The 24,202-nt window shown below is 33.2% G+C and overlaps 1 protein-coding gene across 1 annotated transcript in view; it reads left to right on the top strand.

Moving 5' to 3' along the window:
• trol (terribly reduced optic lobes) overlaps positions 1 to 18,720 on the top strand; it is a 369,703-nt gene extending 350,983 nt beyond the window's left edge. Inside the window, exons 67-74 of the mRNA XM_089106068.1 lie at positions 2,677 to 2,839; positions 4,985 to 5,378; positions 6,510 to 6,642; positions 8,498 to 8,683; positions 9,994 to 10,194; positions 13,879 to 14,091; positions 14,765 to 14,912; positions 18,075 to 18,720. Of these exons, the coding sequence (XP_088962194.1) occupies positions 2,677 to 2,839; positions 4,985 to 5,378; positions 6,510 to 6,642; positions 8,498 to 8,683; positions 9,994 to 10,194; positions 13,879 to 14,091; positions 14,765 to 14,912; positions 18,075 to 18,198 (1,562 nt within the window). The 3' untranslated portion in view covers positions 18,199 to 18,720. The remainder of the gene's footprint in view (positions 1 to 2,676; positions 2,840 to 4,984; positions 5,379 to 6,509; positions 6,643 to 8,497; positions 8,684 to 9,993; positions 10,195 to 13,878; positions 14,092 to 14,764; positions 14,913 to 18,074) is intronic.
• The last annotated feature ends 5,482 nt before the right edge of the window (positions 18,721 to 24,202 follow it).

The raw sequence follows: 24,202 nt of genomic DNA, 5'->3' as shown, positions 1-24,202 counted from the left end.
GCACTACGCGGTTCAAACATGTCTCGAAGATCCTTGATACCAGGCAAGGTGGAAACACCTGATTCCCGCCGCAAGTACAAGTAAGTAAGGAGCGACATTAAAACTTAAAACGAACAGAAATTGTTCCGTATATGAAAGGGACTGTCTTTTACGTTAAAGTTTTTTTTATTGTTTTAAAAAATAAAGTTGTGAGACAGAGTCAAACTTTAGCGTAAAGAGCGAGGCGTTGAGGAGGGGACAGCCCCTTTCATATACAGAATAATTTCTGTTCGTTTTAAGTTTTAATGTCACTCCTTACTTTTAGTTAAAAAAAACTTGTTTTTTTTATTTAATTTCTGAACATTTTGAATTAATGCAGCTTTGATTTTTGCTCACCGTACACGAATAATTAAAACAAAATTTTCATATTAATTTTACTTCTTTTTTGGTTAAATGGCTTTCTCGAAATTTTGATCTGACGTAACTTACGAATTAACTTACGTAACGAACTTCTATATTCGTATATTTTTATTACGTTTATTGGGGGGTTCGCCTCCTAGTCAATACCTCTTTACGCTTAAGTTCAAATTTTGTTCCAGTTCCGTAAGAATGACCACTTAATCACAAAGGCCGCTAATTACAATAAATAGCTCTGATGAAAGTAATGAAAAAGACTTTAGCGTAAAGAGCGAGGTAATAACCTGGAGGCAAACCCAATCGTATACGTAATAATTTCTGTTCGTTTTAAGTTTTGATTTTACTCCTTACTTTCAGTTGAAAAATTGGTCACTTAAAAAGGGCACTAGAAATTTAAATTTCCCTTCAAATGAGCCCTCCCGCGATATTCTAGGACCACTGGGTCGATACGATCAGCCCTGGGGAAAAAAATAAACAAATAAAGACGCATCCGTGGACTTTCTTCTGGCAAAAAACACAAAATTCCACATTTGTGCAGATATGAGCTTGAAACTTCTCTAGCAGGGTTCTCTGATACGCTGAATCTGATGGTGTGATTTTCATTAAAGTTCTATGATTTTTAAGGGGCGTCTCCCCCTTTTTTTCAAAACTAAAGCAAATTTTCTCAGGTGCTTATATTTTGATGGGTAAGACTAAACTTGATAAAACGTATATATTTAAAATCAGCATAAAAGTCTGACTCTTTTGATGTATCTATTGGTATAAAAATTCCATTTTTTAGAGTTTCGGTTACTATTGAGCCGGGTCGCTTCTTACTTACAGTTCGTTACCACCAACAGTTTGACAACTAGAGGGGGTTTTCAGGCTCCAAAGAAAAAGCCAGCCAACCTTCGGGGTAATGATTGGGGATTTTAAAAGCCTTGCTTGTGGCTTCGATGGCCTACAAGAAGGGATGTTAGGCTACCGGGTTTTATAGTTTATATAGATTATATATAGTTTGCATAGATTGTAAGATTGTATAGTCTATGCAGATAATATAGTAGTTTATATAGATAATGGAGACATAATACTTTATATCTTTTGGACAGAATAATTTTAGTAATTTTGACTGACTTTTATTTTGTAATGCTCTGATAGTTTGCTCAAAATCAAAACCATTTGCAATAATCTTTCAAGTGCTGGATTTTGAGAAGACAGAAAGAATTCTAGCTCCTTAGTCATATTCACTATTTGAATGTCTTTAGATCAAACGGTTCGTTACAAAATAAATAAGAGTTCACATAAAGTTATAAAATTCCTCTGATGCATTGTCTTGGAAGTAAGTGTTTTTCGTAGTTAGTGTTTTTTTTCTTTTTCTATGTGTTTTATATATATATATATATATATATATATATATATATATATATATATATATATATATATATATATATATATATATATATATATATATATATATATATATATATATTTATATATTATATATATTATTTTTTTTTTTTTTTATATATATATATATATATATATATATATATATATATATATATATATATATATATATATATATATATATATATATATATATATATATATATATATATATATATATATATATATATATATATATATATATATATATGTATATATATGTATATATATATATATATATATATATATATATATATATATATATATATATATATATATATATATATATATATATATATATATATATATATATATATATAATCATTGGTCATTTATGTTAATCATTGGTTCTCGATCTGCTTTCAGCTATGGACTCAACTCTATAAGCATGATGCCCCTAATGACAATGCTTCCAAAGATAAGCTCTTGGTAGTATGCGGAAAGCCTGAGTGACGTTTTTCTAAAAATTATCAAATTGCCTCTCTTAAGAGTCAAACAATAACCCTCCCTAAAAGTTGCCATGCTCGAAATTATAAGCTTTTGTATAAAAAAAATCCCAAAAAGTTTGGCTGTTCACCTTGAAACTTTTGTCTTTTATACCTTCCCTTGAAGCATGTATGCAAACATCTTACCCACGGAGGTCCAATAGGTCCGTCTTATGTATACATGTATATACTTTACACAATCCAGTTTTCCATCCAAACTTTCCTCACGTTACACGGTTCAGTTTTCTACCCAAGTAAAAAGAATGAGCTTTTCGAGAGAAATCTTTTATATGTGGTTAAGAACCAGAGAACATTTTTTCAAAGTTATTTAAGCTTTTAATGATGTGAAATAAAAACTTTGTTTTGGCAGGTGGCTGTGGCAGTGGTAGATGTGTGAATGAAGGAGCAAGTTTTCAGTGTTATTGCCCAATGGGCACGACAGGGGCCAAATGCGAGGAAGAAATTAAAGTCCTTGTTCCCTCCTTTAAGGATGGTGCTTATATAGCTTATCAGACACCAAAAGCCCTTCGGAGGTAAGATCTGTACATTTATAATTTGTTTTGATCAGTCAAGGAGGATTTACAAGTTACAAGAAGCCATATATTAGATCTCTAGTTTTAATATCGTCAAATAACACTGCCTTTTTAATCTGGCTACGCAAGGGTAAAAGTAATATTACAATTGTTTTTAACTGAGGTGTAATGTCGGATTAAACCTTAATGAGGCCCTCAGGCATATCCAAATTTCATCCTCTTAGATAGAACAAACTGTTTCTAAAAGTTTATTTAGGTGTATAAGGAACCCCATATGCAGAGTATTATTTTTAGTTTAGAACTCAAATACGAGGTTGATCATAAAAGGCTGTCATCTCAACCACTGTTTGAATGGTTTAGGCTATTGGCGTTAGGAATAAAAAAATTATTTGGAATGTTTTTAATACGATTGTATAACGTAAGTACAGAATCCAGTTAGTTTCTTCGAAAAGTTATAGTTCTTAAATAATGATTTTTGATTATTTTTTTTTGGTAGAGTTTCTGATGCTTAGAAAAAATATAATTCCTCAAATATAAAAAAAAAATAAAAAAAAAATGGAAAACCTAAGACATACAACAAAATATTCATTTTTGCATAGAATAAAAATTTACATTAGACAAATATCTTAAACCATGAGTTTATTTATCGAAAATACTCAAATATTGGAAAAAAATTGAATTTCAACAAATTATTACGATATAACTATGGGTGATGGAGATTCTAAATGTATCATTAAATTACACATTAGGTATCCTATTGATATCACATATTTTAGCTTGAGCAAAAAAATTCCAATTACTACTAACAACACACTGCATCACCAAACCACCTGAGGCCAACACAGCCACACACGCTTCTCCATCCTATCCTATTTAAAGCCTCCCTATTTACACACTCCCAAGAATTTCTAATTCCCCTTAAGTCCTTCCTTACGACTTCCTCCCGCCCAACTTGGGGAAACCTGCTTTTTGCTTGGCCCGAGATAGTTCAAAAGATAGAAACATAGGCGTAAATTCTTTTGGGATTTACTACTTCAAAAGGAAATTTGCCCAAATTTCTGCAACGGATATAAAATTTCGTTTAAATATATAGAATTTCGTCTTTATTTCCAGTACTTTGCGAATCCTTCAATTAAAACCGATTTATTTATGACTTACTAACAGAATAATGTAGGGAGTGCTGTAAAATCATGTTTAAGAAAATTTTAAACAAGGCTTTCTAGTTGCCAGATTAAACATTTCTGGAGTATTTCCAGTATTTAGAGTTTTTTTCAATTTTGAACTAGTTGCTTTAGCCTTTGGTAGAGATTTTGGCTCTACACAAGGAACTTGTGAAGCAGGAGAAATAATGAGCAACAAAAAAAGTAGTAGGCTCATTGTCACAGAAGCTACTTTAGAAATTCATTACTGTCAGAATTTATATGCGCTTAAGATAAGGCTCATTTACTGCAATTTCTGCACCTCTTTTACCCACGAGAAGTGGATGTAGCGCATGTTCTTTGATTTTTCTAATTTGGTTTGTTTTATCGAATTTTAGACGATTTTTTCTTCTTCACTTTTGCAACTATTAAAGGCAGAGCCAAAGTATTTGAATAATTCGTAACGGATGCTGCTTTCTTTTAAAAATAGTTTTGTTTTTGTTTGTTGTTCTTCCCTACCAAAGCCAAAAATTGAAAAAAAAAAATTGTATGATATTATAGTTGTTGGAAAATTAGAAAATTCACTGTAAATTAAAACCTGGGTTTCCTTCAGTTGAAGTTTTTTGACATATTTACTTTAGCCCCACTTAGAGATTGCTTTGGTAAGGAGTTTTAACGTCAGCTTAGAATTTGGAATGAAATACTCTTATAATTTATTTCCTGCAATAAAAAGGATATTTTTTTGGAATTTATTACCTTGGTTCAGAACGGTTATTTAACTTTTTTTGGGGAGTTTATTCTGTTTTCCACCTTTTCTTAAAATACTCCAAAAAGTTGAAAAATAATGCATCAATAACCCATTGAAAACAAAGAAAACATAAGAAATTTACAATTTATGTGTATCTGCAGACAGATGGTGGGGGGGGGGGGGGTCATTTAAAATAATAGATGTACGAGCTAAATGTTTGTTTTCTTATCTATTCATTAACCGTATTCGTTTTTACAGACTCATTACAAACATCAAATTTAAGACAAATGATTTAAAAGACTCCGTAATCCTTTACTGTGGACAAAATAGTGATGGCCAGGGAGATTTTGTTTCAATTGCGATCAAAGACGGTCACGTGGAGTTCCGATTTGATACTGGATCAGGACCAGCTATACTAAAAAGTGAGAGACCCATCAGGGCTGGTGAATGGATAACCATAAAAGCAGATAGAAGTTTACGAGATGGCTCATTGATCGTAAATGATATGCCGGTTACGAAAGGGAAAAGCCCTGGTACGATGGGTGGTCTGAACCTAAAAACTTCTTTATATATTGGTGGATGGGATAGGCAGAAGGTCAAAATCTCGCCTGGTGTTGGGGTTAACCAGCCTTTGAATGGATGCGTCTCAAATGTAAGTCAATTCCCTTTTTCCTTTTCTATTTTTCTTATATTTGCCATTTTCAGACAATAAAAAGAAGACATAGCACATTGGCACAAATTCAGGAAAAGGATGCATTCCTAAATTTTATAAAATCTACGAATTCTGTCTCCTTTAGCTTAGGCATAGCAGAGTCAAAGGATCATTTTCGTAGAAACATCATCTCTATTGCATCTCTATTAAATGCATCTCTTGCTCTTATTTCATTCTAAAAATATTACTTGTGTCGGAGGCGGTATACTCTCACCTACCCTTCCTCCTCCGTTCAACTTTTTATATGTTTGGCATTGAGAATCCTTTTATATGTTTGGCATTGAGAAGCATTTATATATGACATTGAGAATCCTTGGGGTAGGCTCCATCCGCTCCAAGAGCTTAGACCGCCCTAATAATGGAGAATTTGGACAGGGGAAACCTCATGTCCAGAGCCACGTAAGCAGCAGATAACTTTGCATCATCCATGAATTTCTGTTTCTTCTTGCGTTTTAATGATATCAGAAAGACTAATAATTTCAAGATTACCGTCCCATACACATATCTAGTAATTCTGTTATTTTAATTAATTAGGTTTAAACTAGGCGTCGTGAAGATTATGTACGTATATGTGAATAAATGATATGTCTGTTTCATTTGGTCAAATTTATTTATCCTATATCTTTTCATCACATTATCGTAAAGTCTTGTTTTCTATTGCTATTGCTTTCTCTGTCCACTGTGTTTTTTCTTAGTTTTATCTTTTAAGTTTGAGTAAATTCTTTGATTTTCCTTGTTTGTTTTTTTACAACTTGAACAATATATGTACATTTGTTTGCTTTTGGTTCCGTTGTTTTTATTATTATTATTAACTTGTTGCATGTTGCTCTGATATAATTTTGGGTCTCATGGTTATCTTGATTTCCTCCCAAGTATTTCTTTCTTTTTCAATTTTTTTGTCTTGATTTCCCTCCTCTTTCACTAAGCTTTTTTGATTATTTAGTTTTGTATTTATTGGGTTATCTTCTACTCAAGTCTATCTCATCTTTCTAGTCTTTCTCATCTTTTTTCAATATCAAAATGATAAGTCGGTATTTATTTGGCAACTTATTAGCTGTGGGTCTTTTCCAGATAACCGTATCCAGTTTGAATTTAGATATGATCAAAAGTGCTGTGGAGTCTGCGAATGTACAAAATTGTGATGCAGGTGAAGGTGCTTGTGCCAGCCTTCCATGTAGGAATGGAGGAGAATGCACTGACACTGGTATGTCCCATACGATTTTGTAAACGTTCAACTGCAATATAGACGAATTCCTATGACGATTGATTAAATCGTTTTGTCCTTTAACTATGACAAATCAAAGATTGACTAGGAATAGGTTGACCTGGAATAAATCTATAGGGAACGGCAAATACTGTAAAAGTTAAATAGAACATTTTTACTCAGTGGGAATGTGTACTTTTTGGAAAATTTTCCTGTTGTAAAAATAGATTTAGCTAAGTTAGAGAAAGGTTCAAATATGTACTTCCTTACCATAAGAATATAGGGGGGGGGGGGGGCAGAGAACAGTGGCTCTAACTGGGCGGTAGGGGAGCATTGTCGCCCTAGATTTTGTAAAGTAGCTTTTTTGGTGTCTTATTGAAGATAAGACATTTTTATTGGTATTTCCATTAAAAACAGGAAAAAATGGTTCCCTTAAATTGTAATAAATATATTTGCCCCCCTCCCAACATATATTTTCGTGAACTGTTCACGAATCATATACTTTCGTTACTTGTTCAGAAATTTTAAGAAATGGTACAAATAATTGTAGGAATCATGATATTTCAGGGGGAATCAAAGCCTTCTCCGTATGTGTTTGTTTTCTAGACCACTGAATAACTTGGAATTCATTATCTAACTTTATGTATTTACCAACTGATGCTTGTAATTTCTAAAATGAACTGGCTACTATATTCAGCTTTTCATAATAATATAATAATAATAATAATATTTATTACCCGTACATAAAAATACAAGAAAAAGATAAACAAGACAAATATACACGACAAAAACCAAACACATAAAAGCACAAGTTTTAGACACTAATGTAATACTCGCTAGCAAGAAAAGGCTGGTTAAACCATTGAGAAAACAAAAACACACTGGGTTCTACTGGCGGAGGATTTCAAACCACGGATGGCTTTTAACATTATTATTGAACTTTGAGATCTGATTAATCTGATTAACCACCAGAGCTTGAGGGCGAGGGTTGTAACCCCTGGGGCATTTATTGTTCTTACGGAAGGGATGGTTGTATAAACTTTAGAAGTTGATCATTTGGTTGAAATTGGAAGTTCTAGTTCCCTTTTAAGAGTCAATAGTGATAGAGTCAAAAGTGTCAAAAGTGATTGGAGGGAAATCAGCCCTCCTCTTTAGATCGTAGTTTTGCAGACACTTCCAATCAAAACTTCAAGACAACCATTTAATTCAGCATAGCTGAACGGTCTAGTATCTATATTCTTAGGGTTATTGTGTTGGTCAACCCCCCACGGTTATGCAATTTGCCCCATATGCTTAAAAACTAAATGTTGCTTTAAAATTAAATCAAAACTCACTGTTTATATGCTAGTTATACCAAGAACAAGTGATGGTATTAAGCTCAAACTTTTGAGGCTACTTGTTTTACTACTTCTGCTCTTAAAATTTTGCTAAATCAAAAGAGCGTAAGTGTATCCAGGCTGTGAAAGAGCATAGATATAGTTCTTTAGGAATGGTATTAAGTTTTATTTATCAGGTCAACTAGAGGATGCATATGACTGGATTAAACACTACTACTTGCGTCATGATTTTCACAAGGGTTTGTAAAACATAAGACTGTGAAACATAAACTTTAGTTTCATTTTTTTTTTTGTATTGGGGCCTTTCAATGATTTCTCATGCCACTAAAATTGTTAGTCGACTGAAAGTATCTTAGCAGTCCAACAAAAATGTTTAGCTTAAAACTTTCGTTCACGAATTAGAACATGGAAAAATTGTACTGACAGTAGCATCGGTGGATAAACTCAATCATCTAATCACAGATACTATTAAAATTATAGTGTACAAAAATTTCTGTACTTTATTTTTATTATTTTAGGATATGGTCCAGATGATTATGCTTGCGAATGCCCTCCTGGATTTAGTGGCATAGATTGCGAAAGAAAAGAGGATGCATGTAGCTCTGGTATAGCTTGCAAAAACGAGGGAGTTTGTGTGGTTATTGCAGGAAATGAATTTAGATGCTTATGTCCAAAAGGATGGTCTGGAAAGACGTGTGAGGATGGTAAGCTACTTTAGAACAGTGGTGCCAACTGGAGGTGGGCTGGCTGTTCACCCCTCTCCCCTTAAGATTTTGAAAAACATCAGATTTTGATACTTTCATTAAAAAATAGTGTTCCTCATTAGCAAAAAAAAAAACTGAAAAAAGCAACAATATTGCCCCATTTAGATTTTGAAAAATATTTCCCCCCCCCCCCACCCTCTATTTTTTCTCAACGGATACACCTGTCTTTGACAAATAAAAAGTGCAAACATTTTGTTTGTGGTTGCAAAAATTTGTCTCCTTCTGCATCGTCATTCCCCTAACCCAAAAACTTTAGGTTATATGTTTTGACTTGATTGAGAAAAATAGTTTTTGGTCCTTTGTGGAGCCCCCTATTTGGGGATTCCTACCCCAAAATGTTTGTCTTTAAATTGGGTTCCTTTTGGCTTAAGGACTTACGACTGTAAGCTTCAGACTAATTAGGGATAAAATACTTTTGGATCTATTTTTGGGCCCCCTAACGCTCCCTTTCTCAGAAACTTGGGTGTTTCTCTTGGTCAAGGGAATATTCCCTAAGAGGTTCGAGCCAATCAGATACCCAAGATCAAACAGAACCCGATTTTACACTACAAAACCAATCTGCAAACAATTGGCAATTTGCATAGTTTATGGCCCTTGCCAAGGTCGTATCCAGGGGGGGGGTTACGGGGTTTGAATAACTAATCACTTTCAACTGTTGAAAAGGGCATTAGACCTTCCAGACTCTAGTCAAATGACTTTAGTCCAACTTTTTACGACCCAGCCCTCTCCCTTTCATTCGAAATGGCCGGAAAAAAACACATGGATGTTTTTGAAAGTGAAAATTGCAGAGGTCAGACCCTTAGCACTTTCTCTCGCAACAAACAAGATTCATGGGGTAGAAAAAAAAAAAAAAAAAAAAAATAGAGTATTGCTCCAGCGCTACCATTCCAGGAAGTTCCAAAAAATCTGTGGACATTTTGAGCGATAAAAAAAAATTGATATACCTATGGTTTGGCCTAATTGAATTCAGTTTTCAATTATTCGTCTATATGGCCTATTAAATACCATATTTTCTCGATTTGTCTCACTCTTGTTGAACCCCTCACTACAAGTGAAGTTCTACAAGGTCCTTTACTAAATCTATGCTATTTATATTTCATGTTTTTTTCATCATTGGTCTCTCATTTCCGCAGAAGAGTCTTTGGGAACCTTAGTTTAGAAACGTTAATATATTCAGTTAAAATTAGCTAGTCTTTTTTTCTGTTACCGAACATTCTTTCTTCTCCATTTACAAAATTTATCTTTTTTAGGAACAACCTTTGGATCAGAAGCAAGCTTTAGCGGCAACAGTTATGTCGAGTTAGACAGGCTTATGCTACCACATACTTCATCAGGTGTCCTAGAAACTATCGCCATTGTATTTTCTACAACTGACTCGAACGGTATTCTTTTTTGGCATGGACAAAAACCTGAGATCGATGGAAGGGGACAAGATTATCTTTCAATAGCCAGTAAGCAATTCTGTTCTTGTTGATCCGTGTCTAATACTGTAAGAAACCTTTACGGCTTGATCTTCGCGACGATATTAAGAAAAATCACCAATAAAATTTTAATTTTTTAAGTAAAATACGTATATTTAATTTTGATGAGCAACAAAATTAATGTTTTTGGCTCAAGAACTAATTATCCTGGCTATGATAAAATTTCACACGACGAATTTAAAGTTCATTCTTAATTTTCATCGGCCACTATTTCAATTACCCGAAAATTTAAATTTAATTGTTTTTTTTTAGAAAATGGTGTGTCAATACTAATGAGAAAAGCTAAAGTAGTGGTATAGGCCTAGAGAAGTAATAGAAGTAGAGAAGTATATGCCTGTTAAGAACGCAATTCTTACTTGATAATATGCAGAATAATTGTAATTAACACATTTTACATGCAGCTAAGCTTATCTTCACTTATTTTACTTTTTTTCTATTTTCTTTAATTTATTTATGAATTTTTTTAACAGCTTTTCTTCAGTTTTGAATAATCACTGAAACAGATCACCCTCTACAAATTTGTTTTGTAGAGGACGCTAAAGTAATTGCTGTGGCGTTAATATGAAATTCATGAAAAAAGTCTATTGACTAAAGACAATAGCGTTTTGTTTCAGAAAAAGGCCAGAATCTTGAGTTCAAAGTGCTGCATTTAGCAGACTTTTCAAAATTAATTAAACATTATTGGGAAAAATTTATTGACAATAATCTTTTGTTAAGATATTTATTATAAAATGTTCATCTGTGTAATTTATTAGCAAAATTCTGCATATTATAAAGTAAGAATTGTTTTCTCAACACGTTTTCCTCTCTATAGGTACTTCTCTACGCATATACCAAAATAGTTTTTGGAAGGTTACCCAAGTAGCTTATTATGGCTGGATTCAAAATTTTAATCAGGTATTTTCTATTGCCCTTAGTTTCCTTCTATGCGTTTTGAACTCTTTTCTTGTTGAGTTTTTATGTCTCAGTGAAGAAAAACAAATGGTTAAGTTCTTGGAGTAAGCATACTATGTCAAATAAAACAATATTTCTGGAAAAATATTTTCCAGTGCATTCAAATTTCACAAAAGTATTCAATTATATATTAGAGACATACCGAATGCGGGGGACGATTCTGATTATATTTTTTAATTCAGTAGAGAAAACCATACCTAAAGGTCAGTGAAACTATTTTTTTAGCTAAAGCGTTGTTTGTCAGAAATATAAAAAATTAAACAAAATATTAGTTTTGCTTAGTTGATAACTTTCTTATTAGGAAACTAAAAAACAGTTTTTAAAAAAAGAATTTCTATGAAATTAGAGAGCGGTTTTAAAGCGTAAAACAAGCTGAAATAAAGTAATATAACAATTTGAATTTAAACCAAACAAAAATCATTATTATTGAATAAATGAAGCATAAAACGAAAAATATTAAACAAATGATCAAGTCAAAGCTAAGAATAACAGATATTACTACGGATGAATAAATGAAAACTAAAAAGAAATTAAAATAAATAGTTAATTCAAGCTTAAAACGGACAGAAATTACCACAAACAAGGATAAACCTGCTGCCTCCTCAAAACATTCGAAAAGTTAGGATGTCACTTGCGCTTTACTAAAACGATCATCATATAGAGCAATGCGTTTCTATTTCTCATAACATCAACAAAAACAACAACAAAAGGGTATCACAATGCTAATCAAGGTTTATAAAAGCTACCAGAATTAAGATTGCGGCTACCGCCTCTTCGAACCCTCTAAGGGATAGTGTCAGTTGTGTTTTGCTTTAAAAAAATAGGTTTCTGTTTGTTAAAACATCAATAGAAAAAAGGGAGAAAATCACAATACTAATCTAGGTTAAAAGAAAGAAAAAATATTTCTTAGCATAATTACATTTGTGGCCTGCAACTTAATTATACTATTTAAAACTCTCACTCTTTTTTTTAATTTTCTCTTTGTTTTATTTCATTTCAAAGTATTTTTGTATAAATAAAGTATTTAAAATGATCATTGGTAATTGTAAAGTAATCGGTTTAGTTTTATGAATCAGTTATTTGGAATTGGCGAATTAATATTGAATCAAAAATTGTTTTTTGACTTATTTCGATAGATTGTTTGTAAGAGAAAGATGGTAAAAATAAAAAATTTACTTCGTATCAAACCAATGAAATTAGGTTTTTTTCACCATTATTTTATCAATTCTTGAAAGTCTTGATAAATTTCAGATTTTTAATGTTATAATATTAAAAAATTACTTAAAATATTTTTTTCTTTCGAGAAAGCACAAATGATAATTTACTCTTTAGAAGGGTTAAAGGGCCGGTAACCCTACTCTTATTTGTGGTAATTTCTGTTCGTTTCAGGTTTATTTTATTCAATAATAGTAAATTATGTCCTTTTTAAGTTTTACGTAGTTGACATAATTGACTACTTTACTTCTGCTTGTATTAGGTTTTCGCCTAAGGGTTTTTTTCTTTGGGTTTTTATACTTTACTTGTTTTAGGCTAATTAATTTTCTTTGAGAATTAATCTATTTGAGGATTAAATCTCTTTGAGATTAATTCCCTTCGAGAAAGGTTTCTCTAAAAACATTGTTTTGAATTAGGTTATTTTCTTTTATTAATCGAGTTTCTATTTTTGTTACTTTTCGTTATTATCTCGGGCTAGTTGTTCCGATATTTGTAGGGTTTCGTTAGGGTTTTCTGCTGAACTAAAGTGCTGGACTGTAACTTTGATATTTATGCAAAACACAAATATTCAGTCAAAATGTTTGGTCAGCTGTAGTTCCTTTACTTTTTAGGCTTCTATTTGGGGCAAACCAATTTGTTTCCTATTTTTGTGCATTGGTTTACCCTTTGCCCAAGAACGTAGAGAAACAAGTTTAAACTAATTAAAAAAAAGTTTAATGCCTTTTTTCAGGGGAGGACATACCTTGATCTACTTGTTGTGCACTAGTATCTCTTTGGTAGAGGAACTTACTGGTGTATGCTTGAAATTTGCATCCTTTTTTCATGAATTTTAGTCTCCTTGGCTAAAGAACTTAAGGATGTAAAATAAGCAGCTCCAAAACAATAACTAACACAAATATTTATCACTGATAAAGGGGGGTCAAGTAAATCAAAGATTTTTCATATCTCTGTAATTTATGCCAATTTTTCACACCAATTCAATAATGCCAATTTTTGCTCTTGGGCTCAATTATTGATATTGCTCAGGAACTCAGGGCCATTTTTAAAAAACATCTAGGATCGTGTTATATCAGAGTGTAAGAATCGCATCTCATACCTTTCAACATTGTCGTTATTGATATAATACTATCGTAGGATCGTGTTATAAACAGTTTGCTTTTCAAAACCGTCCTTGTACTCACCTCTGTAGGATCTAACAAAATGCCACCTCACCAGTTAAAAGTTACACCTCAAGATGAAACTAGGCCAAAGATTGGCAGGAATAGTATGTACTTTTGAAACAGCATACCGCAAAGAAGCTGGGAATCCCTTTCAAAGGCCTTTTACTAATGCATAATGTTTCAGATTTTTGTATCAGTCGTTAAATTCTTGATTCAATTATAATTATTTTTGAAACTTAAAACTTTAATTTTTTTCCAGCTTTATTTCCAAGTTGTCTTAGAAATATAAACAAATCATATTGGTTTATATGAATAAATTTTTCAGTTGTTCATGGCTTTGTGGAATTCAGCTACGAATTAGGATCTGGGCCAGCCAGAATTGTGGCTCCTGGTAAAGTGATTGATGGAAAAAGGCATCGAATAGTCGCCAGAAGAACAGCTAGAGATGGCTCACTTGAAGTGGATAGTTTTTATAATGAGCAAGGCCAAAGTGGTGGAACACTCCAAATGATGAACACACGTGGTAGCATCTACATAGGTAAGTGTTATATTCTGCCGTTTTCTTCTTTCTTTTTTATTCTGCCGTTTTCTTCTTTCTTTTTCTTTGACAATTGCCTATTGCCTGAAAAACCAGAAAATCCGTCACGACATGTATGCATGTCTCGCCACTGTAGCGAGACGAAGGCGAAGTGATGCTATGTTTTTGTAATGAAATGGAGGTGCTGGCCTTGAGCATGCCTAATCCGTGTTAAAGCAAGTACTGAGATATCTTTCTTTAGTACAACTTAGCAGCCCGACGAGCGCGGGTATTTGTGTGTCTTGGGAGGCTGTTAATTGTGCAAAATAATGGAGAATTTGGAACAACGCGTTTGTGTGAAGTTTTAGGGTGTAGACAGTGAACCAAGAATACTACAAAAGTCTCCCTCAGCGCTTGTGAGAAAATGTTCTGTGGTAAACACCTGTCCTCTGGAAAGAAAAGAATTAGTTTCTTTGCCAGCCAACGCACCCTGTATTATTTGCTCTTTAGTTAAATTCAAGATCCATATACCTTCGCAACCCCTCTATTCCCCTGATTTGGCCTCTGTGGGTTTTGGAAATAATTTATTGGAACTGTTTTATTCTTCTATGATGGAAAGGCAGTGCAGTCTGCATAGCTGGTTGAATAAATATTTTTTTTTATCTTTTTTATATTATTTTTTTCTCTATTCTAGGAGGAGTTCCTGATGTTCCATTGATGACCGGTAAAATCCATAAGCACGGTTTTAGAGGTTGCATCCACAAGCTAAGCATACAACAAGACAATCCTGTAGATTTTTATAGTGACAGTCTATCTTCTGTTAATGTTACCCCTTGTACAAGGTAATTTGATGTTAAATAATTCTTTCTGAAGCATTTTTAGGTTTTTCCGTGAAAGACTACCGTTACGACTAATTATATTATAAATCTAAACATATTTATTAACTTTTGGTGTGATAAGATAAGATTTCGTTTGTAAGACTACTATCAAAGTAGTTTTGAGTAAAAAGAAAACACTAAGAGAGCAGGGAGCTCCCCCCTGAGAGTGGTTCAAAGGACCCTCCAACACGAAAAGGTTCCAAAATATTGGCCTGAAATGCACTTTTTTTTATTGTCAAGCCCCCTCCCCCTATGAAAGTCATGTATACCATCCCTCCCTGCAATCTAAGCGTATTTTTGTCTTGGTGTTTTTAGGTAACAGGCAGTGATAGCAATAAGCATAATTTGAATACAGTTTTTAAACAAGACACATTTTCTTCAAATATCTAATTATTTCTTCCTTTTTTAAGAGGGGGAGGGGGATCCGTCGTTTTCGTTTGACAAGGGGGAGGGTGACCATTGAAACAATTCGTTTAGGTATAATATAACCATATGATTAGGCATCAGCCACCAAATAATTACATTATTGTCATATAGTTTAGGTATTACCACCACCAGGGGGTGGATGTTTAACCAGTGTTTCTACTTTTTCAGCCTTTTCTGAAGATTGGTAACGTTTCATTCTTATTAAAACATGAATGAATCCTTCTTTGGCTCTGGATTATCGTTTTTTTTTGTTTTTTTTTGTTCATTTCTTGTACTATGCTGATGCTTGGTGATCTCATCCGTTTTCTGAGATAAAATCCGTTTATATTTTTTTGATATATGAAAAATTTTAATATGATAATTGAACAAGGTTTTAAACAAGACACATTTTCTTCAAATATCTAATTATTTCTTCCTTTTTTAAGAGGGGGGGGGATTCGTTGTTTTTGTTTGACAAGGGGAGGTGACCATTGAAACAATTTGTTTAGGTATCATATAACTATGTAATTCAGCCACCAAATAGTTATATTATTATCATATAATTTAGGTATCATCACCACCAGGGGGTGGGGGTTAAACCAGTGTTTCTACTTTTTTAGACTTTTTTGAAGATTGATAACGTTTCATTCTTAGCAAAAGACGAATAAATCCTTCTTTGGCTATATCCTCAGTTTTCTGAGATAAAATCCGCTTATAAATCTTTGATATATGAAGAATTTTAATATGATAATTTAACAAAGGCACCAATAACTATTGGTGTGGGGATCAGTAAAAAATAAAATGAGACAAAAAATTAAAACACTAAAGCCTGGATACAAGGCGCTTTAAGGGGCGGATGTTTTGACGAAGTTAAAGTTCTCATGCCTGGAATTGCACAGTATTTACCCGACCGTTATAGAAATTAACTTTATTTTCGCTAGAAACTGAGAAGATGACATTTAAATTTATGTATGCATTGTTGGATAGAAAATTTTCAATACAAAAAATGTTCGCGGTGGCTCCTGTAGTTTGTAATTTGACTAAGCGCTGCTAAACGACAATCTCAATTGTTGCGTGGAAAAAGTTTTAGATTATGACTGTTCCGACTAGGGATTTTCTATGCTTCTTTTTTCTGTAACCTTTAAACTGTTGAATAGAAATTGATTTAGCCTATGTGCTTTTATAATCTTGAACTATCTTATTCTGTCAGTATATGTTTTAAAAAAGATTTTCTACCTTTCATGCTGCTTTATAGAAGGATGAAACCGCAATCTTCATCCTTGGTTGACACACAGAACGACCGAGTCGACGAAGGGGCTAAATCCAGAAGAAAAGTTTCTGGTAAAAATGGGTCATCAAAGCCTATATTTTTTACAAGTGGTAGCTCCTGCATTGATTCTTTCCAAATTTCCGCTTTAACATTACTTTTACAGTTGGCAGTGAACGCTTTGATGTAGATTTTAAGTTTTAAACTGTTTGATGGATAGGGTGAGCACAATAATTTATCTGTTTATTTTGTTGTTGTTTTTACTACAAGAAAAGAGGGCTACCATTGGCCTTAAAATCGATGATAGAGAGTATAGAAAAAAAAAACAAAAACAGAAAACGCTGCCACTCTTCTCTTAAATACTTTTCCTTTCGTTGTGTCATATTCTATTTATTCTCTTTGTGGAAAAACAAAAAGAAAATAAAAAATAGAATAGCACACAACACAGATGCTTTCTTGCAGCATTGATGTAACAAATACATTTGAAATAGCACTTTTAATTTTTTTCACATTGTCTGTACTGTGTATGCAACCTACATTTGATAAAAGAAAAGAAGCCAATGATAAAACTCATAGATTAAACTGAACATTTTCTTCATTTATTTCTTCTTAGATAATATTTAAAAATTATATGAAACGAGTTTAAAGAGAGCCTTTTCGATTAAGAAAATATATTTGTTTTCGGTAACAGAAAAAAGAGTTATTTGTAATTTAGAGAAAAAAGTTTACACCTAGAATAATAGTTAATAGGAATTAATGCAACTAAAAATATTCTTAAGAAAAAGGACCAACCAAAAGTACAAGAAGCTTAAAAAACAGGGGTATCTATGGATATTAGATTTCCAAATTCCCTAGTCCAAATTTTTTAAATAGTCCAAATTCCATGTTCCAATTCCTAATCCCAAATTTCCGTAAAAAGATTTCCAAGATAGTTTATAGTTAAAATAGTCTAATATCTAACGGGTTTCCAGTAGGCTACTGAATGATTTTTTTTTACTAAGTATTTTGTTTTATAAAAAGGGATTAAAATTGTTTAGGGAAGTTTCAATATGGCAGAGTTGCACCAATTTAATCATAAAGAAACACATTTTGTGCTTGAATAAGATTCTAAAAACAAAAAGGAAGAGTTTCATGTTTTCTTGCAGCACCATCATCATTTAGGCTGTAAAAGAAATTACGTTAGAGACATTTGGATGTACATTATTTTCGAAATATTCCTAATAAAAGGTAATGAGTCGACTACCCCACAATAAATAGAAATATTTATAAGAATTAAAAATGGATACTGATCGAGATAGGTGAGACATAATGGCAAGACTGATACTAAAGTAATTAAGAACTGTATAAATAAGTGAAATTTAGTCGTATCTCAGTGTGACAAAATTAATTAAGTTAAAAATTACAACAAACCACGTTATTTTTCTTTTGATTTATTTTATTTTTCTTTCCTCTAGCTCGACAGAAGGAAGAGGGGACATAAGCTTTTCTGAATCTAGTGAAAATGAAGTTTATCTCACGCAACAGCCTCGTATTCGTAGAAAAATTGCCCGACGAAGAAGAAGAAGATTGAGGCATTAGAGATTTGTGATAATTTTTGAAAATTTACCCGTATCTCATTAGCCCACTGCCAACTACCCGCCAGTATTAAGATTAGACAGTTATGATATACATCTTTATTGTTATATTTTTAATATTGTGTTTTAATTCTATAGAGATTTTGCTATATCTAGTGGTCGGCACATCAGAGGAAATCATTTTACATTAGTGATTCGATAAGGCTCAGATTTCTGAAAGTGAATGAGTAATTATGGTTTTCAAAAGCTCTATCTCTGTGTTTCGCTAAGGCTACTTGAATTAGTAAACTAATCTTCTTTTTTTAGCTTTGCTTTTAATGTAACTAAGTTGCCAAATGGATATAAGTGTGCCTTGTATACTGTTTATTCTGAATAATTAACCTTGTGTGATTGAGGAATAAATTATGTTTAAAGTTGCAAGTCCAAAACCTCCTGTTACTTGCAATTGTTTAATTGTGGTGCTAAAAATAAAGTGCCAATTCATAGTCTTGGCCTCTTTCAATTATAAGGCGTAGAGGAGTGGGCTTTTTTTTTTTTTTTCAGAAAAAAAACACATAGATATACTAGACAGCTTTTTCGAGGGATTGTTTAAGAATAATTTTTGTAAGTACGGCTGGTGTTGAGATGCCAATTCTTTATTAGTGAGGTGTTTTGATCCTGATTAGTATGCCTATCATTAAAGTGTTTTATATGTACAACTTAAACAGGTTTCGATATCAGTCTTAATATAGGTGTTATACCCTCTAGATTGAGAAAGACTGCATCCCCAATATAGGTGACAAATCCTCCAGATTGCAAAAGATCGCATCCCCAATGGTTTCCCTCTGCCAAAGTCTAGTATACTTCAAGTTTTTGAGAAAATTGAAGATTTTCTCAAGTTTGTTCCTTTTCACTCTATACCAATACGTTTTTTGATGGACTTGAATACTAGGTTTTGTATTTACAGGATGCCCTTACCCTGGGTTCCTACTGATGCGATCGCACGCAAAAATGGCCGTTTTTGTGTGATCTGTTAAATTTCTTCCGTTTTTTGTTTCAAGTTTATGCAATATTTCTACTAAGTCGTTAAAAATCGCATCCATTATTCTGAATTGAAAGCTTTGTACAACCATAAATTGCAAGTAACTAAGAAACTAATCACGTTTATCAGCTGTTTTCCACTACCATTTGACAAACAACATTTACCCTATTCCTATGCATATGCTACTAAATATCTCATAATATTTTTCTGCATTTCAACGGTTGCGAACTTCCCACATTCGCTATCCACAATCTGTTTTGCGTTAAAAAAATTGTATCAATCGGAACCAAAGATTAGCCCTGGAAACCGGTGAAATCTGTTTTTGTCCTCGTATATACTAGGCTGTATCTTAGATACTACAGAAGAGAGAAATTCTTACTGTACCATTGAACTCTTCGTGTCAAAATTAGGGCACGAAATTGTGCCTATGTTTCCATTCAAATTTTGTATTTTTATACCAAAATCGGGTACAAATCGAATTTCAAAATTATAATTTGTAGATGGATAATCTTGAATTTCATCTATCGAAAAAAAAAATTACATCTTGCGTTGGAACATTAAATCCAATGTCAAAAGGATATTCAACAGTCCTATCCTGCAAAGCTATAAAAAATGTGTCGGGAATTAGGCGTGCCTTGAAGCTATTTGTGATGATGGGCATGTCTGTTTGAATACGTTGCTGCCCTGTTTATTGAAGATCTCAATTTATTCAAACGATCAGTTTGAGTTTGTTAATTAATCATACGTTTAGAAAAGTAATCACTAGAAAAGTTATGTTTATTTCATAAGTAGTATCGAATTCTAATTATTTTTTTTGTTATGAAATAGTCTAAAAAGCTCTTTTTGATCAGGCAACAAAGATTTTTTAAAGAAAGTAAAAACCAACAGTCACGAACACCAAATTTATTGTCTACCAAAAAGTTGTTCATTTGGACATCTGTATTATAAACTTTTTGCCTTTGATTTAAATTGTAGGACTGCAGAAAAAAAAATCAGAATTCGAACTTGGAGCAAAACTTTTACTAGAAATCAAATTTTAAGTAGATACTATGTTTTGATAGAGGACAACCGAATATTTCAACGAAATAGAGAAAGAAGGGGTTAAGAGAGAGATTAATTACCCCTCACAGGGCTTGAAAAATTGGTAAATGTTAAATTTGATAAAAAAAAGTAATTAAAATAATTGAAACTGTCTTAGGAGGTGATAGTCGAAGCAGAAGCTCTGGACAGGTTGGATATTTATTATTAACTTGTTGAGTAAAAAAATTAAGCCCTCGTCCCGAATGCCGTCCTAAACTTTGTTCTAAACATCGTGATTTGCAGCAAAGATGGCAGAGAGAGTAGATTGCTCGTAACGTTGATTTCCGCAAAATTACCACAAAATCTTTTTTCCCCAGCCTGATTGCATGACACACCAAAGATATTAGTTTCTTGTTCTGAATTTTGACCAAATCTGAAATTTCCTAGACACTGTTATATTCGGTTCTTATCTTTTCTGCAGATTTCATTATTTTGAGTGACAACGTTATGTAACGTATTGGGAATCTATTTCGGAAAATGTGTCTGCAAAATCCCATATTCATAAGCTTCAGTTATTCGGCCACTATGGTCTAATGGTTCTGACTATTGCTTTACCAGAACCCTGATTGACTGGAAAAAAATCAAATAAATTTAACTTTGATTCTGACTCTAGAGTTTGACTCAATATTGTGATGAATGGGTTTGGTATTTGTGAGAGGCTTACAATCATCTGCATTTAGGTGTTTGTGTAACTTTAGAAACTGCAATTCGAAATGTTAATTTTTGCCCCAGTTGAGCCCTTTAGATGTCCTGATAAAATCTATCCTCTTCGGTAGGAGGTCCCAATGGCTGTTTTTAGGATTAATTAAAAAAACTTTCCGAAAAATAAGTTTTTCAAAGAAAATTAAAGGCCATTTTAAACTTAAGCTCAGCAGATAAAAATACATTTTAAAATTCAAACTCAACACGACCAAAAATTACTATTAAAGAATAAATGAACCCAAAACGAACAGAAATTAAATAAACAATCATAGGAAAAAACATACAAGTAATAATATAAATGAAAAAAATAGATCTTAAAGCAATTAATGCTTAGATATTTTGCTATTAAAGTATAAATGAAACTTAAAACGAACAGAAATTAAATAAACAACCAATGCAAGCAAACATACAATATATATTAATGTAAATGAATAAATAAATCTTATAACGAGTGAAACTTCAATTGAATATGCAAATCAAGCTTGAAACGAACAAAAATCACTACAAAAAAGAGTTTGGGTATCGCCTCCTTCTCTCACTGTAAAAGTCTAAAACCTACTGTGTCATTGGCACTTTACTGAAAACCAATTTTATAACAAATACTTTCTTTTGTACTTAATATTGAATAATAAACATTAAAATTATAGTAAAATTATGAACTGATGAGCTTTCAGCAATTAATATCATTATACATCAAATATTCAGTTTAATTCATTAGTTCTTTCTAAAGTTGTTCAAGACGAATATAGTTTCACTACAAATAAGAGTTTGGATACTGCCCCCTTCCTTAACTGTAAATAAAAACCAAAGGCCCACTGAGTCATTGGCGCTTCACTGAAAATGAATTATATTACAAATATTTTCTTTTCCAGTTCTGACAGCATTGAAAATAAAAATAAAATTAGAGTGGAATAAATTCTATAACTGGTGGACTTTTCAACAACCAATATCATTATATATAAATATTCAATTTGATGTCGTTTATACTTTCCAAGACTGTTCAAGGCGCATATTGTTTTCAGTAAAGCGCCAATGACGAATTAGGTTTTAGACTTTTACAGTGAGAGAAGGAGGCGAACTTTGAATTTCCAATCAAATGGGTCCTCTATGAATTTTATGCGATGCATCCCTTTCATAAGAACCATACATGTCCTTAGGGCATAACTTAGAACGCCTTCTCCCGGGTCATGGGGGGTTTTATTGACACCGGAGTTTTTCTTATCCGACCTTTGAACTATTTTATTTTTAATAAAATATTTATAACACAATTTTAAACAGTTAGTTTCGTAGAGAGAAGGCCTGGGAGGGGGAGGGCTAGTTGCCCTCGGATCTCTTTTGACTATTGAAAAGTGAACTCAAACTTTCAATTTACAATCAAATGAGCTCTCTCTGAATTTTATACGAGCATCCCTTTTATAAGAACCGTATATACCCCAGGGCATAGCTTATAACGCCTGCCCCCGGGCCCTGAAGGGTTGTATCGACACCTGAGTTTTTGTTATCTGACTTTTGAAGAATTTTTAACTTAATGGCTATCTAAAAATTTTTATCGGAAGCATTCGGCAAAAAAGGGGCGTGAGGGGGGGGGGCATTTGCTCTCCAATCTCTTTTGACTCTCAAAAACTGAACTATAACTTTCAATTTCAAATCAAATTAGCCCTCTCTGAGGGTTTTACGAGTATCCCTTCCATAAGAACCATATATTCCCCCAGGGCATAACTTACAACGCCTACCTTCGGGCCCTGGGGGGCTGTGTCAACCTTGGAGTTTTCGGCTGTGTTTCGGCTGTGGCTGTGTCAACCTTGGAGTGGCTATCTCAAAGTTCTTTTCAGATGGGTTTGAGAAAAAAAATGGCGTGGAGGGGGGGGGGCTATGTGCCCTCCAATCTCGTATGACTCTAAAAAAGTGAACTAGAACTTTCAATTTCCAATCAAATGAGCCCTCTTTCAAGTTCATACGAGAATCCCTTCCATAAGAACCATATATACCCCCTGGGCATAACTTACAACGCCCACCTCCGGGCCCGGGGGGGGGGGGGTGTTGTGTCGACACCGGAATTTTTGTTATATGATCTTTGAGCTATTTTTAACAAAATAGCCATCTCAAAATTTTTATCGGATACGTTTGGGAAAAAAGGGCGTTGGGGGGGGGGGTCTACCCTCCAATATCTTTTGACGCTTTAAAAGTGAACTAGAACTTTCAATTTTGGGCATAACATAACCCCAGGGCATAACTAATAACTTTGCTCTGAAGACCAGGGAGTGTCATGCTCAAAGATATAATTTCCAGATTTTTCAACTACGTTGGACAAAATGCCTATCTCAAAATTTTGATTGGATGTGTTTGGGAAATGGTGGGTGTGTAAGAGGTGTTAGTTGCCTTCCACTTTCGTTAGTTGCCAATCACTTTCGACTATTAAAAAGGGCACTAGCCCTTTAAATTTCCAATCGAATAAGCCATTTTGAAGTTTCTACGACAAAGCTTTCTATAAAAAGCTTATATGCCCCCAGGGCATAAATTACAACCCTTGCCCCGAGTGCTGTGTCCTCTTCAAAAACATAATTTCTATCTGGAAATCAACTACATAAAATAAAATGTCTATGTCAAAATTTTGATTGGATGTGTTTGGGGAAATAGTGGGCGTAGAAGGGGTGCTCGTTGCCTTCCAATCCCTTTTGACCCTTAAAAAGGGCACTAGAACTCTTTATTTCCAATCAAATGAGCCCTCTTTGAAGTTCTTACGACGACCCCTTCCATATGAAGTGCCTCTGGGGGGAAAAAACAATGATTTGCTTAGCCTCTGATTTGCTTCCAGTGAATCACTAGTCAATTTTACGACCGCATACGTTGAGGGGGCTGTTAATTTTGTTCGTTCACAGAGCCCTATTTTGCTTTTAACCTATTCTTATGTGTAAGTTATCTGATATGACGATTGTACTTCTTCCCTGTTTTACCCACAATAGCGCTATAATCAGTGTTTGCACTTCGAAAAGTTTCAAATCCTGTCCCGCCAGCCAAAAATCCTGCAAATTCTTCTAAGCAGAACCGAAAAATCCTGAAATTTTTCCTGGCGGGAAATAGCTAGAACCCTGTGTACCTATGTTGATTTTCTAGAGCATGTGCAATTTCTGTTCTTATTTTAACACATAAGTGGTGCCTAAAGTCAGAAAAAGGAATTAGATCTAAAATATAAGTGTCAGTCTTG

This window comes from Artemia sp. Qi Xiang Cuo, chromosome 20 (assembly GCF_049724085.1).
Source record: "Artemia sp. Qi Xiang Cuo chromosome 20, ASM4972408v1, whole genome shotgun sequence".
Taxonomy (NCBI): domain Eukaryota; kingdom Metazoa; phylum Arthropoda; class Branchiopoda; order Anostraca; family Artemiidae; genus Artemia; species Artemia sp. Qi Xiang Cuo.
This window is presented reverse-complemented; position numbering and strand designations above follow the sequence as displayed.